At 36.4% G+C, this 16,092-nt stretch overlaps 1 protein-coding gene across 1 annotated transcript; it reads left to right on the top strand.

The window, feature by feature from the left end:
- Nucleotides 1-2,550: 2,550 nt before the first annotated feature.
- On the top strand, nt 2,551-9,466 carry LOC109087187 (ectonucleotide pyrophosphatase/phosphodiesterase family member 7-like). Its single transcript, XM_042719685.1, has 7 exons — nt 2,551-2,888; nt 3,086-3,231; nt 4,936-4,996; nt 5,697-6,253; nt 8,431-8,665; nt 8,743-8,875; nt 9,209-9,466. Exons 1-7 carry the CDS (start codon nt 2,624-2,626, stop codon nt 9,267-9,269), a joined length of 1,458 nt encoding a protein of 485 aa, XP_042575619.1. The 5' UTR covers nt 2,551-2,623; the 3' UTR covers nt 9,270-9,466.
- The last annotated feature ends 6,626 nt before the right edge of the window (nt 9,467-16,092 follow it).

The raw sequence follows: 16,092 nt of genomic DNA, 5'->3' as shown, positions 1-16,092 counted from the left end.
ACCTTAAACTCTTAAGTGCGCGACAGAGAGATCACTTCTATCAAGCGTGACTTTTGCCAATCACCGTAACAACCTCTCACTCTTTTAGGTTCATCGACAACGAATTGTGACTCCCGAAAAACAGGATCAACGTAACTTATCCATACTTACTCGGGTTACAGGATCATTGTAACAGATCGCTTACTCTTTTTTACAGGATCATCCAAAGACTGCGGCTGCTTTGCAGGACTCACCTTAAAGACCCCTTATTCCGGATGCAATCACCTTAACAGGGACGCACTCTTGAAAGGATCAGCCTTAAAGGATGCATTTTGGAATGTCTTGGTAGTCCTCACCGTAACATTATAAGTCCTCTCGTCTCTTGACGAAAACGATGGGCTTAAAGACCTCACTCTTTCGCATGAGATCTTATTTTTAGGGCTCGTCTTACTCGTCTGCGGATCACAGAAAAAACCTCGTTACTCTTTATTTTTTCGTCCTTAACAACCTCCTTACTCTTACAGGATCCCTTAAGAGTAAGAGGTCGTGAAGGGTCATTCCGTAACAACCTAAGATGTTTGCAGGTGATAAGAGTAGGAGGATTTGTCACGGTGACCTGTACTCTTTACAGAGGATTGTTAAGGTGAACCTTAAATACCAGGTTGTTATGGGTGATCCTTGCAAGAGATCAGGTCTTAACGACCTCTTACTCTCGTGCAGGATCACCTGTAACGATAGACCTCGTGAAGGTGATCCTGAAGAGGATCACCGTTAACGACTCCTTACTCTTTACAGGTTGTTTAAGATCACCGTAAAGACCCTCTTTGTTTATGGTGATCCTGTCAAGAAGAGTCAAAAGGGGTTGTTACGGTGAACCTGTCAAGAGTAAGAGGTTGTTACTGTGATGCTGTCAAGAGTAAAGAGGTTGGGCAGGTTGATCCTGTAAAGAGTAAGAGGTTGTTACGGTTATGGGCTGCAAAGAGTAAGAGGTCGTGAAGGTGATGCTGTCAAGAGTAAGGGGTCATTACGGTTATCCTGTCAAAAGTAAGAGGTTGTTACGGTGATGCTGTCAAGAGTAAGGAGTTGTTAAGGTGATCCTGTAAAGAGTAAGGGGTCGTTAAGGTGATCCTGTAAAGAGTAAGAGGTTGTTACGGTGATCCTGTAAAGAGTAAGGGGTTGTTAAGGTGATCCTGTAAAGAGTAAGGGGTTGTTAAGGTGATCCTGTAAAGAGTAAGGGGTCGTTACGGTTATGCTCTCAAGAGTAAGAGGTTGTTACGGTTATGCTGTCAGGAGTAAGGGGTTGTTACGGTGATCCTGTCAGGAGTAAGAAGCTGTTACAGTGACACTGTCAAGAGAAAGAGTTGTTAGGTTGACACTGTCAAGAGAAAGAGTTGTGTACAGTACAGTGATGCTGTCAGAAGTACAGTGATGCTGTAAGATGCTGTTTAATTGTTAAAGGTGAAAAGGTCCTTCAATTAAGAATTCTTTAAGAAAATGTAAGAGAAGAATAAAAACAAATATAAATAAAAAGAAAAGACAAAAACATTTGATTGTTTGAAGTATTTAACCAATCAGGTTTCAATCATGGATCATGTAAGAACATGTACAGACATGCAAACACTCCACTGACAGTAGTCAAGGCCGGTTGTTTATTAAGGAAAGCTGTAATGAATTCGCTTTTTGTAAGTAAGCTGAGAGATGCAATTCTTTATCTTTGCACAGATTAGATATTTCCCATGAACTACTGTCAAGGACAAAGTTTAGGATAACATGCGCTTTTAGAAGGATGTTGATAAGCCGACTGTTTAAAGAGGTCAATAATGAAAGTCGAATCAGAGTTACAAGTTTATAGGTTTTAAAGGACACCTTAGTGAACTTCTGACTTCACAAATAAGCTTTAACCCAACAAAATAAAGGATGATTAAAAGACACTGAGACTTCAGAAATGATAAAGAAAAGCAAAGCTAGTGACAAAAAATATCCTGCAGCATTTAAACAGATAACATACATGATCTTCTGTACATAATCACATTCACCTTTCTGTCGCTTGTCTTTGTCCTTAATAGACGTTGAAGAGTAGTATCTAATCTGTGAAGATAAAGACTTACATCACATGCTTTTTAGTAACAAGGTTGTTACAATGACTCTGTCAGTAGTAAGAGGTTGTTACAGTGATGCTGTATATCCTGCAGCATTTAAACAGATATCATACAGTAAAAAAAAATTAAATATTTTTACAATTTAAAATAGCTATTTTCTAAATGAATATATTTTAATATTATTGTAATTTTTCTTAGATGCAAAACTGAATTTTCAGCATCATTAATCCGGTCTTCAGTGTCTCATCACACTTCAGAAATCATTCTAATATGCTGATTTGCTCCTCAAGAAACATTTATTATTATTATCAGTGTTGAAAACAGTTGCGCTGCTCCATATTTTTGTGAAAACCATGACACATTTTTTTAAATTTTTTTTAATTGATAACTAGAAAGTTCAAAATAGGCAAATCCTGCTGATATGAGCAGATAAGATAACCGGATGAAACTTTGGCCTGAATATGTGAGTAAAAGAGGTCGAACAGGAGAAGTGTGAGCCGCAGTCAGGTGTGAGCCACTGATTGAGAGACAGCTGTTTGTGCTGAATGTGTGGTTGGATCATGCTGTGGACCGCTGCTGTCTGTCTGTGTCTGTGCGTTTGCTCTCTGGCGGGTCCCATCCCGGTACGCCGTGGAGTGTCTGAGCACAGCAAACTGCTGCTTGTCTCCTTTGACGGCTTCAGGTGGGACTATGACAGGGATGTGGACACGCCGCACCTGGACGCCATGGCGAAAGACGGGGTCAAAGCCACATACGTGACACCGGCATTCCTCACCGTCACCAGCCCGACACACTTTACCATCCTAACAGGTAAAGATGCTGACATATGCAGTCTAAAATACATTGTGCATGAATATGTATTTAATATATATTTAAAGTGAGAGTTATATATAATTTTTGCAATTTCAGTGTGAAAACTCTTTCAAAGTAAATCATACGACAAAGTTTATGATATGAGAAAACATATTAAGCAGATATGATTAATGAGAAAGCATTTCTGTCTTCAGGTAAATACATTGAGAATCACGGTGTCATTCACAACATGTGGTTTAACAGCAGCACCTGGGAGAAGAAGTCCTACTACAAGTCCCAGTTTGTGAATGAGTGGTGGGACAACGGGAGTTTGCCCATATGGATCACTGCTCAGAGACAGGTATCTATGTCTGATGCTCAGAAAAAGGGTTTGCAGGATTGATCCCATTAACCAACATGTGAAGATATATATGCAGTGGTGCAGAACTACGGTGGCATGAAGTGATATGTGAGATATAAATAGGGGAAAAAGTTGTTCAAACCTACCTGGCCCTACGTGAAAAATTAATTGCCCCCACCAGTTAAATCATCAAAGAACTGTGATTAACCACATTACACATTATTTTAGAAAGCTGCGTTAAATTTCACTTGCCAACCCAGGCCTGATTACTGCCATACTTGTTGAATCAAGAAATCACTTAAACAGAACGTGTCTGACAAAGTGAAGCATGCTTAAAGAACAACACGTCATGCCACGATCTAAAGAAATTTAAGAACAGATGAGAAACAAATTAGTTGACATATATCAGTCTAGAAAGCGAACCACAGTCAGAGCCATTATCCACAAATGGAGAAAACTTGGAAAAGTGGTGAACCTTCCCAGAAGTGGCTGGCCTTACAAAATCACTCCAAGAGCACAATGACGACTCATCCAGGAGGTCATAAAAGAACCCAGAACAACATCTAAAGAACTGCAGGCCTCACTTGCCTCAATTAAGGTCAGTGTTCACGATTCAACAATAAGAGAGAGACTGGGCAAAAACGGCATCCATGGGAGAGTTTCAAGGCAAAAGCCATTGCTGACCAAAAAGAACACAAAGGCTTGTCTCACATTTGCCAAAAATTATCTTGATTATCCCCAAGAGTTTTGGGCAAATATTCTGTGGACTGATGCGACAAAAGTTGAACTTTTTGGAAGGTGTGTGTCCCACTACATCTGGCGTAAAACCAACACAGCATTTCATAAAAACAACATCATACCAGCAGTCAAACATGGTGGTGGTAGTGTGAAGGTCTAGGGCTGCTTTGCAGCTTTAGGACCTGGACGACTCGCCATAATTGTTGGAACCATGAATTCTGCACTCGATCAGAAAATCCTGAAGGAGAATGTCCGATCGTCAGTTTGTGATCTCAAGCTCAAGCGCACTTAGGTTATGCAGCAGGACAATGATCCCAAACACAGCAGCAAGTCCACCTCTAAATGGCTCAAGAAAAACACAATTAAGGTTTTGGAATGGCCAAGTCAAAGTCCGGACTTAAATCCGATTGAAATGCTGTGGCATGACCTTAAACAGTCCATTCATACTCAAAAACCCTCCAATGTGGCTGAAATAAAACAATTCTGCAAAGAAGAGTGGGCCAAAATTCCTCCACAGCTATGTGAAAGACTCACTACCAGTTATTGCAAACACTTGATTGCAGTTGCTGCAAAGGGTGGCACAACCAGTTATTAGATTTAGGGGGCAATTACTTTTCACGTAGGACAAGGCAGGTTTGGACAGCTTTTTTCCCTTAATAAATGAAATCATTATTTCAAAACTACTTTTGTATTTACTCGGGTTATATTTGAGTAATATTAAAATGTCTTTGATGATATGAATCTTTTAAGTGTAACAAATACGCAAAAAATTTCAAAATAAGGTTGGTCTGTTGGTCTGTAAAAGTTATATGGGGTTTTAGGTTCAAACCTTTAAAACAGGTGATGCATGAACTACCACCACTGTGCCTTTGAGCGAAGCAATTTAAAGGTAATTTCTGTGATCATTTTTCATGCTGGACCAAGCATATGACTTTCTTTCCTCTTAAAAATAAAAGTGTTTTAAAGGATCTCAAAGCTTCTTCTGTCTATGCATATTATGACCAAGATATGTTAAGCTCCAAACAAGGCCCATTAACAGACCATAAAGAGGTGTGAATATGTGAAATATGTGTGTGTGTTTTAAATATAAATATATATATATATATATATATATATATATATATATATATATATATATTATATATATATATATATATATATTGATAGGCTAGTTTGTGTTCAATGGTTTAAAAACAACAAGAGACTGAGTATATAATAACAGAATTACAGTTTCTCTAAGGGGGTTATTCCAGTGTTATTTTAGTATCAATGATAGATTGTTTTATTGTTTTTTTGTTGTTATTGTTGTTGTACATATAGTTACTTTTTTCAGTTTGTTATACACTTTTATATAAATATATATATTTTTTCTGTCTATATAGTTTTTATCATTATTTTATTATTTTTAATTTCAGTTTTAATTATTTGAGTACATTAAGTTAATCTAGAATAAGAAATGTTATCTTGGGAACAAGCTGAATTAAAAAAAGTTTAAGTTTTTTATTTTGTTTCAATTTGAGTAAATTAAGTTAATCTAGAATAAGAAATGTTATCTTGGGAACAAGCTGAATTAAAGTTATTGTTAACTGAATACCTTGAGCAATTTTGTTTCAATTAACTTTTACTTTATTTAGAGTTGCACTGAATAAGCAAGTGTTTGGTACATTAATACTAATGTTTTTCCCAAAAAAGGGTCTGGAAGGCTGGTTGTGTTGTCTTTAGTGGAGTGGAGTCTGATTATTACAATTACAGCAACGAAACGGCCTGGCAAGAGAACATAGACAAAGTGATGAAGTTCTGGTTCAGGGAGCAGGACCTGGACTTCGTGTCCATGTACTTCGGTGAACCTGACAGCACGGGACACAAGTATGGGCCGGACTCCCCCCAGCGCAGGGCGATGGTCCAACAGGTGGACCGTACAGTTGGTTACCTGCGGAGCGCGGCTGAGAAAAATGGCCTGAGTGAGCGCCTCAACATCATCATCACGGCCGATCACGGCATGAGCACCGTCTACCGCAACGGGCTGGTGGATGAGATCGTCCTGTCCAAGATCCCCGGCTTCTCTTTCAGAGATCTGGACTTCCATATAGTGGACTTCGGACCTGCGGGACTCCTGCTGCCTAAAGAAGGACGACTTGATAAAGTGTTCAACGCCCTGAAAGGTGCTCACCCGCATCTACATGTCTATAAGAAAGAGGAGATTCCCGCTCACCTGCATTACTCCCATAATGACCGCATATTACCCATCATCCTCTGGGCCGATCCAGGATACGTCATCAATGGGGTGAGCTTTTCATCTACAGCTTACTGCAAGTTTTCTTCATGTTCATCAAGAAATTAACAAGTATTAATTAATTAAACGTTATTTAATTAAACATAAAAAAGCAAGCAGACAAACAAGTAAATAAATAAATAAATCTGGATTACAGTACTGAGAATTAGGGGTTAAATGTAGTAAATTGACCTGAAAATAATAGATAAAAAGTTACAAAATAAATTCTAAATAAATAAATATAAAATATAAAATGAATGAATTAAATTGCTGTACAGTAATGAAAATTTGGGGTACTAAATCGCTATGGAAATTGTGGAAAAAATACAACATTTATGATAAATAAAAAAAATTCATTACTGTAATGGGAATTTGGGGGTAATTGTGCTAAATCATCATGAAAATAATGTACAATGTAATAATAATGTAATGGCATATTAATCTGTTGTTTGAGTAGTACATATCTTTATATGGGTGAATCTCAGTAAAACTGTCAGAAATCATCCTAACAATTAAAATAAAGAAAGAAAACTTAGTCAAATAAAACTTAGTCTACAGAACCACTGAGAGATTTGACACTGGTTTTTAAATTTTATACACTGTAATATTTTAATGAGAATTTAACATATTTTACTCCCCAATTCTGTAATGCCAATAAATATTTATAATTTTATTGGCTAACTAATAGTCTTAGGCTTCCTTTTCTTTATATATATATATATCTGGACATGCTTTGGTGAAAAGCCTTTATGTTGTAACTTGTATCCATAAAAATGCAAAATGTTTGCTGCTTGAGGATGAAAACATGAATTATAAAAATCTAATCACAAGCATGCAAACCAAACAAAATCAATCGGTTTAAAATCTATGTAAAAAGTTTTTTTGCCCTTGACTCATCTTAATTTACACTGCTGGCAATCAATCGATCAATACTCTGTTCCCATGATGACCCAAAAGGTCAGGTCAAGAGCATGGATGTGCCCAGCTGCTGTTGTAGTTTTTTGTAATGATGTTGTAGGTGGTCTTTTTTAAGTGTGTGGTATTATAAAGAGTTTTTTATGACTGCTGCTGAAAACCATGAGAAAATCAAACAAAGTCAGACACCTTGGCATCCCAAATGTTTCATTAACCACAGCATGAACCTACAGTCGAAGAAAACGTATACTTTAGCTGAAAGATTCAGCAGCTGCCTTCATTGACCATCTCTATCTGGGGGCTTCACAGGTTAACTGCACCCACAAGCCACGTGTTGCCATGACAACGCCAGACCATAACCAAAAGACAAATCAGCTGGTCTGCATCGCCCTCTGCTGTTTCAAATAACAATACACCATACTACTCATACTGTGTCTGTAGTATACTGCACACAATGAGCAATTACGCATGAAATAGTCAAAATGTTCAGTATCCAGCAGAACATTTCCAATGTTATGTTTGAACCAGATTCTTTGTAAATAATTTAACTTATTTTTCTTTTCTCATTAGATGACTGAACTCTCAAAAGTTAGTCATCTTTAAATAAATTGGACTAAAAGTGCTCATATTTATTTCCAAGCAAATAACTCAATGCCACTTGCTGAATTAAATACGCAACATAATGAAGTCATGTGACAAATATTCTTCCATTTAAAATTTAGTTTTGCATGCTGCCTTACATACTATTTTTAAACTAGGCAGTATGCATATAATAGTCATTAATACAGTATTTAATTTCAAACATAATAGATCACTGCAAATCATTGATACTATTATAATTTTATTAGTATTTTGAATCAGTTTTTCATTTTATATTTTCCTTTTAATTTAATTTTAATTTTAGTTAACATTTTAGTACTTTTGCTGTTTTTTTTTTGTCTTTTATTTAATTTTATATGTCTATAGTTTTTAATATTTTTTTGTTTTAGTTTTAGTTTTAGTACATCAAGTTAAACTACATTAAAATGAGAAATTTTGCTTTGGTAACAAGCTGAAATATTTCATTTGATTTCCATTCACATTAATTTTATTTCAAGTAACAGAATTTTATTATTATTATTATTATTATTATTAGTATTATTATTATTAATGGTTTTAATTTTAGTTTTAGTTTACTGTAATAACCCTGCTGTAAAAGTGTATATTTTGGGTGCTGATGGTTTCAATAACTATGCATTTGTTCACGTGCCTTTATACTCTCTGTTTTCCTGCAGTATTTCCCAGTGCAGTTTCATAAGGGGGAGCATGGCTATGATAACCAGGCTCTGGACATGAAGCCGTTCTTCAGGGCCACGGGGCCGGATTTCCAAAAGAACCTGGAGGTGGGGCCGTTTGAAACGGTCAACATTTACCCGCTGATGTGCCACCTGCTGAAAATCACACCTGAACCCAACGACGGACACCTGAACGCCACACGACACATGCTGACCTCCTCCATACAGACAGAGAGTGAGAACATCTGTTCACACACATCTATCTGTCTCTCAATCTGTCTGTCTATCTGTCTGATGAATCCTGTGTTTCAGATGAAGGCTCGTCTGGTGATGATATTCTCAGCAGTGTTTTCATTGGTCTGGGATCAGTCGCTGGTTTTCTGGTCATTGTCTTTGTTGTTCTCTTAAGTCGTGGCATTCACAAACGCAGGAGGAACAAAAGCAGGTAGGGATGTAACGATGGACACCTTTTCATTTAGAATTTGTCTTAAATCTCATTTTGTTAAAAAAGGTGAGAAAATCATATTGTGAAATCAGTATTATGAATTGTGTCGCATCAATAGTTGAGTGAATCATTACATCCATAAAATCATGTTTATTGGGTATGTTGTACTGTCGCAGCTTTATTTAGCTCATTCTGCTCAAAAGAGACTAAATAAAAGAGATAACAAAGAAATAAAAATTATCATTACTAACCCGATTTTGCCTTTACAGACAAGATCTTGAATGTTGCACTGAATGATCTGGATGTGTTTTGTATTCTTGGTTTACTGTACAGGTCCACAGATGAGGGCGAAATTGTCAAGTGTCACGCTGAAACAAAACAAACAACATTTTAGAACGAGGAATCCAGAGGAAGACACACACACACACCAACATTTTATAGTAGAAACAATATTATTGTTGCTGTCTGTTAATTTATCAAAATCACTTGTTTTGTTTTTTTCAATGTCATTTTATATTAAATACATTTTTTATTTTGTCATTTGAAGTATTTTTGACTAATGAAAGGGAAACTGTATTATTGTTATCATTAAACTATTTTTATAACATTTTAATTTGCCTCTCATTTTCACTGTTCCTTTATTTTACATTGTTTTAACATTTTCACCTTTATTGACTTCAGATTTTTTTATTGATTTACTACTACACACACACACACACACACACACACACACACACACACACATTCATACAGTGGGGAAAATATTTTTTTGATCCCCTGTTGATTTTAAGTTTGCACACTTGCAAAGAAGATGAGGGTCTGTAATTTTTTTATGGTAGGTTTATTTTAATAGATAGAGACTGAATATAAACCAAAAAACCCAGAAAAAACACATTATATAAAGGTTAGAAATTTATTTGCATTTCAGTGAGTGAAATAAGTATTTGATCCCCTACCAATCAGCAAGAATTCTGGCTCCCACAGACTGGTTATTTGCCCATGTGGAACACTGATTAGTCCTGTTTAAGAAGTTACTCGTCAGCTTGTTAGGTGTATAAGACACCTGTTCAAACAATCTGTATCTTCCATGAGACCAAAATTGAGCTCTTTGGCATTAACTGGACTCGCCGTGTTTGAAGGGAGAGAAATGCTGACTATGACCCCAAGAACACCATCCCTATAGTCAAGCACGGAGGTGGAAACATTATGCTTTGGGGCTGTTTTTCTGCTAAAGGTACAGGATGACTTCACTGCATTGAGGGGGAAAAGGATGGGCCATGTACTATAAAATCTTGGATGAGAACCTCCTTCCTTCAGCCAGAACACTGAAGATGGGCCGTGGATGGGTCTTCCAGCGTGACAATGACCTGAAACACATACTGCCAAGGCAGTTTTTTCCCCTTTCCTGTTTTCCCCCCTTCCAAGAATCTAAAGACACATTGATATGAGAAAAGGGTTTGGATTTATCAAGATTTTAAAAAAAGCACTGGGTGGATTTTTATCATTATAGGGTGAATGTGTATACACACTGCCAACACACATTTCAGTTCAAACATGTAAAAGTGAATTTTGCATACGTTGACCCCTTTAACGCGTTAAACAAAGTATTAATCACCTGCGTTAATGCACTAATTTTGACTATTATTATATATATGATGTCCTGACTGCTCTGGTTCAAGTTTTTTTTTTTTTTTTTTCTTGGGATTTACTTCTACTCTGATTCTCCCAGTCCTTGCCGCTAAAAAAAAATCACCGCCAGTGCTAGAGACGGCTACCACCAATGTGGAGAAACAACTTAAAGATGATCCACAGAAATAGGGAATAGACTGTAGCATCCAAGCTAAATTTCAAATGTTGTAGCAAAGGGTCTGAATTACGTCAATTTGACATTTCAGTTTCTTTTTAACTTGCAGTTATCACAAAGAACACCTCTGCATACCACTGCAAAACATATGCAAAGTAATAATCTAATAATACAATAACCATTAACCAAAACATAAATCAAACAAACATGATTAAACAATAGTCAATGAGGGAACACAGCCTATTACACCAGATTAAATGATTATCATCACATTTGCTCATGTAGATACTGGACTTAACAAAAGATGATACACAATTTGTCTCTCAATGCATTCCGTAATACTTCTTCTGGGTCGCATTCCTAAAAAAATCATATACAGGGCCCACTGTCTAAAGGAGAAGTACACTCTTTTCTGGTTATAAATCAAATACCACACGGCTACATAAAGTTATGTTTACAGTTTATCTCAATCCCTTTGGCTCAATTCTTGAATGGGAGTTTTGTTTTTTGTTTTTTTCTCAAAAACATTTGTTCATATGTATGAACAGTTAGTTTCTTGTTCACACCTGATTTGAATTTCTTATTGATTTAGGCAAATTGCATGCGCTTTCAACACATGCGTGCAAAAGATTAAGTACAATTGTCTACAATTTGCACAATAACTAAATGCACATGGCTTGTTGATCAAAACTGATGAGCTGATTCTTACAAACATTGTTTCATCATGTCAGCCATCACATGCAAAATGATCCATTCAATTATCATTATCTGTCATGCATGTATATTCCATAAATATCTGACATGGAATGGTTGTAATATCTGCCAAGCTGGCAAATGGCATGCTAATAGAATTGCAAAGGGGCAGAAAATTTCCAGAAACTTTAATGAATTTTTTGGAAAATTTCATTTATGTATATATATATATAATATATATTATATATATATATATATATATATATATATATATATATATATTTTTACAGTACATTTATATGGAAAAATGAGCTACATGCAAACGTAAAATGTATTTATATAGCACCTTTCACAGACAAGGACTCACAAAGTGCTTTACAATACAATTAAAATCAAAACAAGTTAAATACCAGCTGTACAAATACCACCAAATACAGTTGCTTGTTGCGGAAGAATAATATGTAAAAATGTGTGGTGGTGGTGTTAGTGAAGACAGTAGGGTAAAAATGAATAAGCAATGCTGATTTTTAGTTTTCATGCAAGAAAATTCCTACAAAAATAAATGTACTGTATACATTTTTTATTATTATTTATAAATAAATAATTTATTTTTAAACATAATAATCAATACTCAACTTAAAAAAATGTATGCAAACATATAAATTGCAATTTTTACACTTCCTGCAACTGAAACAATGCCTGAGCGATTACATGAGGCATGAGATGTTCATTCATGTTAATTTCATGTTCAGATTTAAAGGGCCTCCCTACCCTTTTAGAGAACTGGTTAAGCAATTTATTTATTCATTTATTTTTATTTTATTTATTTATTTTTTCAAAAATAAAATGTTCTTCTACAATTTTTCTGAGTCACTTTGGTACATTCCTCGAATCATCTTTAACATTCACAAACCAGTAAGTGCAATTTGTACAAACAGCACACACAATGCAACTTGCTCAAAATCCTCAGTTCATCTAGCAAAAGTATGCCAGTGAACATATCAGTGCCATCAGAATGACAAATACTACTGTTATTGTTCATAAACAAGATAGTCAAAATACCTAGTCATTTTGTCAATATAACAGTGTACTCTGTCAGTATTTCCTAATGTAAACTATGACTACAGCTTTGATACAAAAACAAAGTTCACAAGGCTGCACCTTTTCTGTATACTGTATATATTAGTGAATTTTCACAGAAATACTATTTTTGACAGGATTTAGTTACAATTGTACAGATGGTCTGACAACAAATTATAGTTCAATGACAGAAAAGACAAGAACACATGCATATATAGGGTAGAGTGGGGTGAGATGAGCCAATTTTTACTTAAAGCAAGCAAATGACAGTAATGGGTCCAACTTCAGTATGTACATAACTTTCATGATGTGGTGAATCCGTGGGAATAATCACTTTGGGTCTAACAGAAACTGCTTTCAAAATATGGCTTTCCAAAAAAAAGTGATCTCTTGGCTAATCTTGCCCCAAGTGAGGGGTAAGTTGAGCCACATGGAGTTAAACTGTGCCACTGATTATGCTGAAGTAAAACCTTTTACCTCATGCTGTATCAAAGGAAGAGAAGTTTAATAAAAATGACTTAATAAAATCTGTGTGTAAGTGATGGGACTGGCCATTCATCCAGGGAGTTTCTCTGCCTGTGCTAAAGGGGTCATCGGATGCAAAATTCACTTTTACATGTTGTTTGAACATAAATGTGTGTTGGCAGTGTCTGTACACAACCACCCTATACTGATAAAAAACTTTGGTTTCCGGTGAGAGTATGCTGTGTGTGAAGTGGCTGCCGCTTCTTATCGCTATCGTTGTTGTTTTTTTTTTTTGGGGGGGGGGGGGGGTGGGGTGGGGGGGGGGGGGGGGGGGGGGGTGGACTGCTTTGCAAACTTCTGGTCAGTGTCTCACTTTTTGAAATTCCCACGAGCCCTCTGCCCGTGTTTTTACTTTACCACTCTGCACTCACGGTGAGTAAGTTTCCTCTTTCTCACTGAGTAGTTTTTCTTTGTTGTCCTGCCTATCCAGGCTTGGCTAACGTGGAGAAGTGTGGCCCCACTTTACCGTTTTCCGAGAGCCCTCTGCCCTTGCCTATTCATAGGTCCCACACTGATCGATGCCTCCTGTAAATAAGTTTTCCACTTGTTTAGTGAGTTGTGCCTTATATGATTTTGTGGAACATACCTAACTGGGCCTGGCTAACATGGTTTTTGTCTAGTGTGGTGGTACTATTGTTATGTCCAAGACATATTGTATGCTGTGGATGTGTTCCTGTTGTTTCCTCTCTAACAGGATTGGTCCAAGGCTTAATGAGAGACTGCCAGTGGTTGGACCAGAGACGAGACCTGTACTATAAATTCCCCTGGATCTCGCTGGAGGGCGCTCTCTGACTGCCACTCTTTTTGACGCTAGCAGTAATCATTGCTGTGTGTCTCTCTCTTTGATTGATCATGCTTGCTCCTGTGTGTTAAGCTCTAGTGAAAATGCTGTTAGATATCAAGTCTATACTTTAACAGGGTGCTGTTAGCCACATGTGTTTTGAGAGCCGTATGTCTTGAACCTCAATGTTTGTTTGTAAACCACGTGTGAGGCCGTAGGGGGTGTGTGCCTTATTTGTTTTTGTAGGCCACTCGGCCATTACCTTTTCCTCCTGTTTTTGGGTGGATAAGGAGTGAGGTTATATTGTTGTATTTTAGTTTCTTTATTTTGATGCACAGGGAAGTTAGTGTTGTTTGTTTGTTTGTTTTTTTTTTTTTTATTTGATCACTGCTGTTAATTTGTTTAGTTTCTTTTTTTTTTTTTTTTATTTTTTTGTGTTGTTGTTTGTACGCTCCAAAACTGCTACCACACAAAAAGATTGATCAAAAAATCAACTAAGAGAATAAAAGAGTACTTTAACAGCCATTCATTGTTGTCATTTATGTTGTGGTCCTGACCTAAACCGGGGCCGTAATGACTATTTTTCTGTGAGTGTTGTCTTAAACTGTGCAAGGACATGTCTTTCGCTATTAATACATTTTTGGCTTTGAGACCGCTGGCCGTAGTCATATCTGGGCTTGTTTTGGTTCTCATTTATAGCATGGATCTTTGTTATACCTTGTCATAGCTGCATATCATTGTTTAATAAGATTTTTTAGTTATTTGGTGGGTGCTTGGTTGATCTTATGGGAAAGAAAATCTTGAGTAAGGTGACTAGTCGTGCCACTTCCCGGGGACACGTTCAGCACAGGATTTCTAAATTGCCTAAAATAACCAGGTGTTGGTTGTTTGCACTTTGCAGATTAATGGCTGTATGATATCAAAGTACCGCGAGAGCTATAGAGCAGAGCAGATGGCTCCATTCTTTCAAATCACTCTTTAAGTACTTTTATGTCATACAACGATAAGACATACAGGCCAATTGAATATAATGTAAGGGTTTTATATATATATATATATATATATATATATATATATATATATATATATATATATATACAGTCGAGGCCAAAAATATTGGACCCCCCTTGGTAAATATGATCAAAAAAGGCTGTGAAAATTCATCTGCATTGTTAATCCTTTTGGTCTTTTATTTTTAAAAAATCACAAAAATGTATCCTTTTATTGGATAATAAGAATTTAAAATGGGGGGAAATATCATTATGAAATAAATGTTTTTCTCTAATACACATTGCCCACAATTAATAGCCCCCTTTTATTCAATACTTTTTGAAACCTCCATTTGCCAGTTTAACAGCTCTAAATTTTCTCCTATAATGCCTGATGAGGTTAGAGACACCTGACAAGAGATCAGAGACCATTCCTTCATCCAGAATCACTCCAGACCCTTTAGATTCCCAGCTCCATGCTGGTGCTTCTCCTCTTCAGTTCACCTGGGTCATTGTACGGTTGGAAGATCCAAACGTGGCCCATTATAAGATTTCTTGCAGAGTCAGTCACTTACTGATTTTTTATCTGTTGGTATTTGATAGAATCCATGATGCCATGTATCTAAACAAGATGTCAGGACCTCCAGCAGAAATATAGGCCCACAACATCAAAAATACAGCAGTATATTTAATTGTACAAATAGGGTACTTTTTTTCTCTGTGTTCACCAAACCCATCTTGAGTGTTCGCTGCTAAAAAGCTCACATCTGATCATAGAAGCCATTCGCATTTAAAGTACCAGTCATGGCTGATAACTGAATATGCTTTAGTTTGTTTTTGAATGAGCTAGGAGAATTTTTCTTGTAACCCTCCCAAACAACGTGTGTTGATGTAGGTTCTGTTTGACAATTTTTTAAAAGGTTTTCTGAACCAGAGACTTAACTATTTTCTGCAGTTCTCCAGCTGTGACCCTTGGATAGTCTATAGCTACTCAAACTCTCCTTCTCACCACACATTAGGACGAAATAGACACACGTCCTCTTCCAGGCAGTTTTGTAACATTTTCTGTTGATTGGTAATTCTTAATTATTGCCCTGATGGTGGAAATGGGTATTTCACTGCTCTAGCTCTTTTCTTAAAGCCACTTCACTAATTTGTGAAGCTCAATTATCTTTTGCTGCACTTCAGAAATAATTTTTTTTTTGGTTTTTCTCATTTCGATGGATTATTAAGGGAATTTGGGCTTTGTTTTCCCTCCTCTTTATATTTCTGTGAAACAGGAAGCCAGAGCTGGATGATTTCATGTTTATAATCATGCTGGAGTGCTCAAAATTGTGAATATGAA

This window comes from Cyprinus carpio, chromosome B3 (genome assembly GCF_018340385.1).
Source record: "Cyprinus carpio isolate SPL01 chromosome B3, ASM1834038v1, whole genome shotgun sequence".
Taxonomy (NCBI): Eukaryota; Metazoa; Chordata; class Actinopteri; order Cypriniformes; family Cyprinidae; genus Cyprinus; species Cyprinus carpio.
The sequence above is the reverse complement of the archived record's forward strand: the minus strand, read 5'-3'. Positions and strand labels throughout refer to the sequence as shown.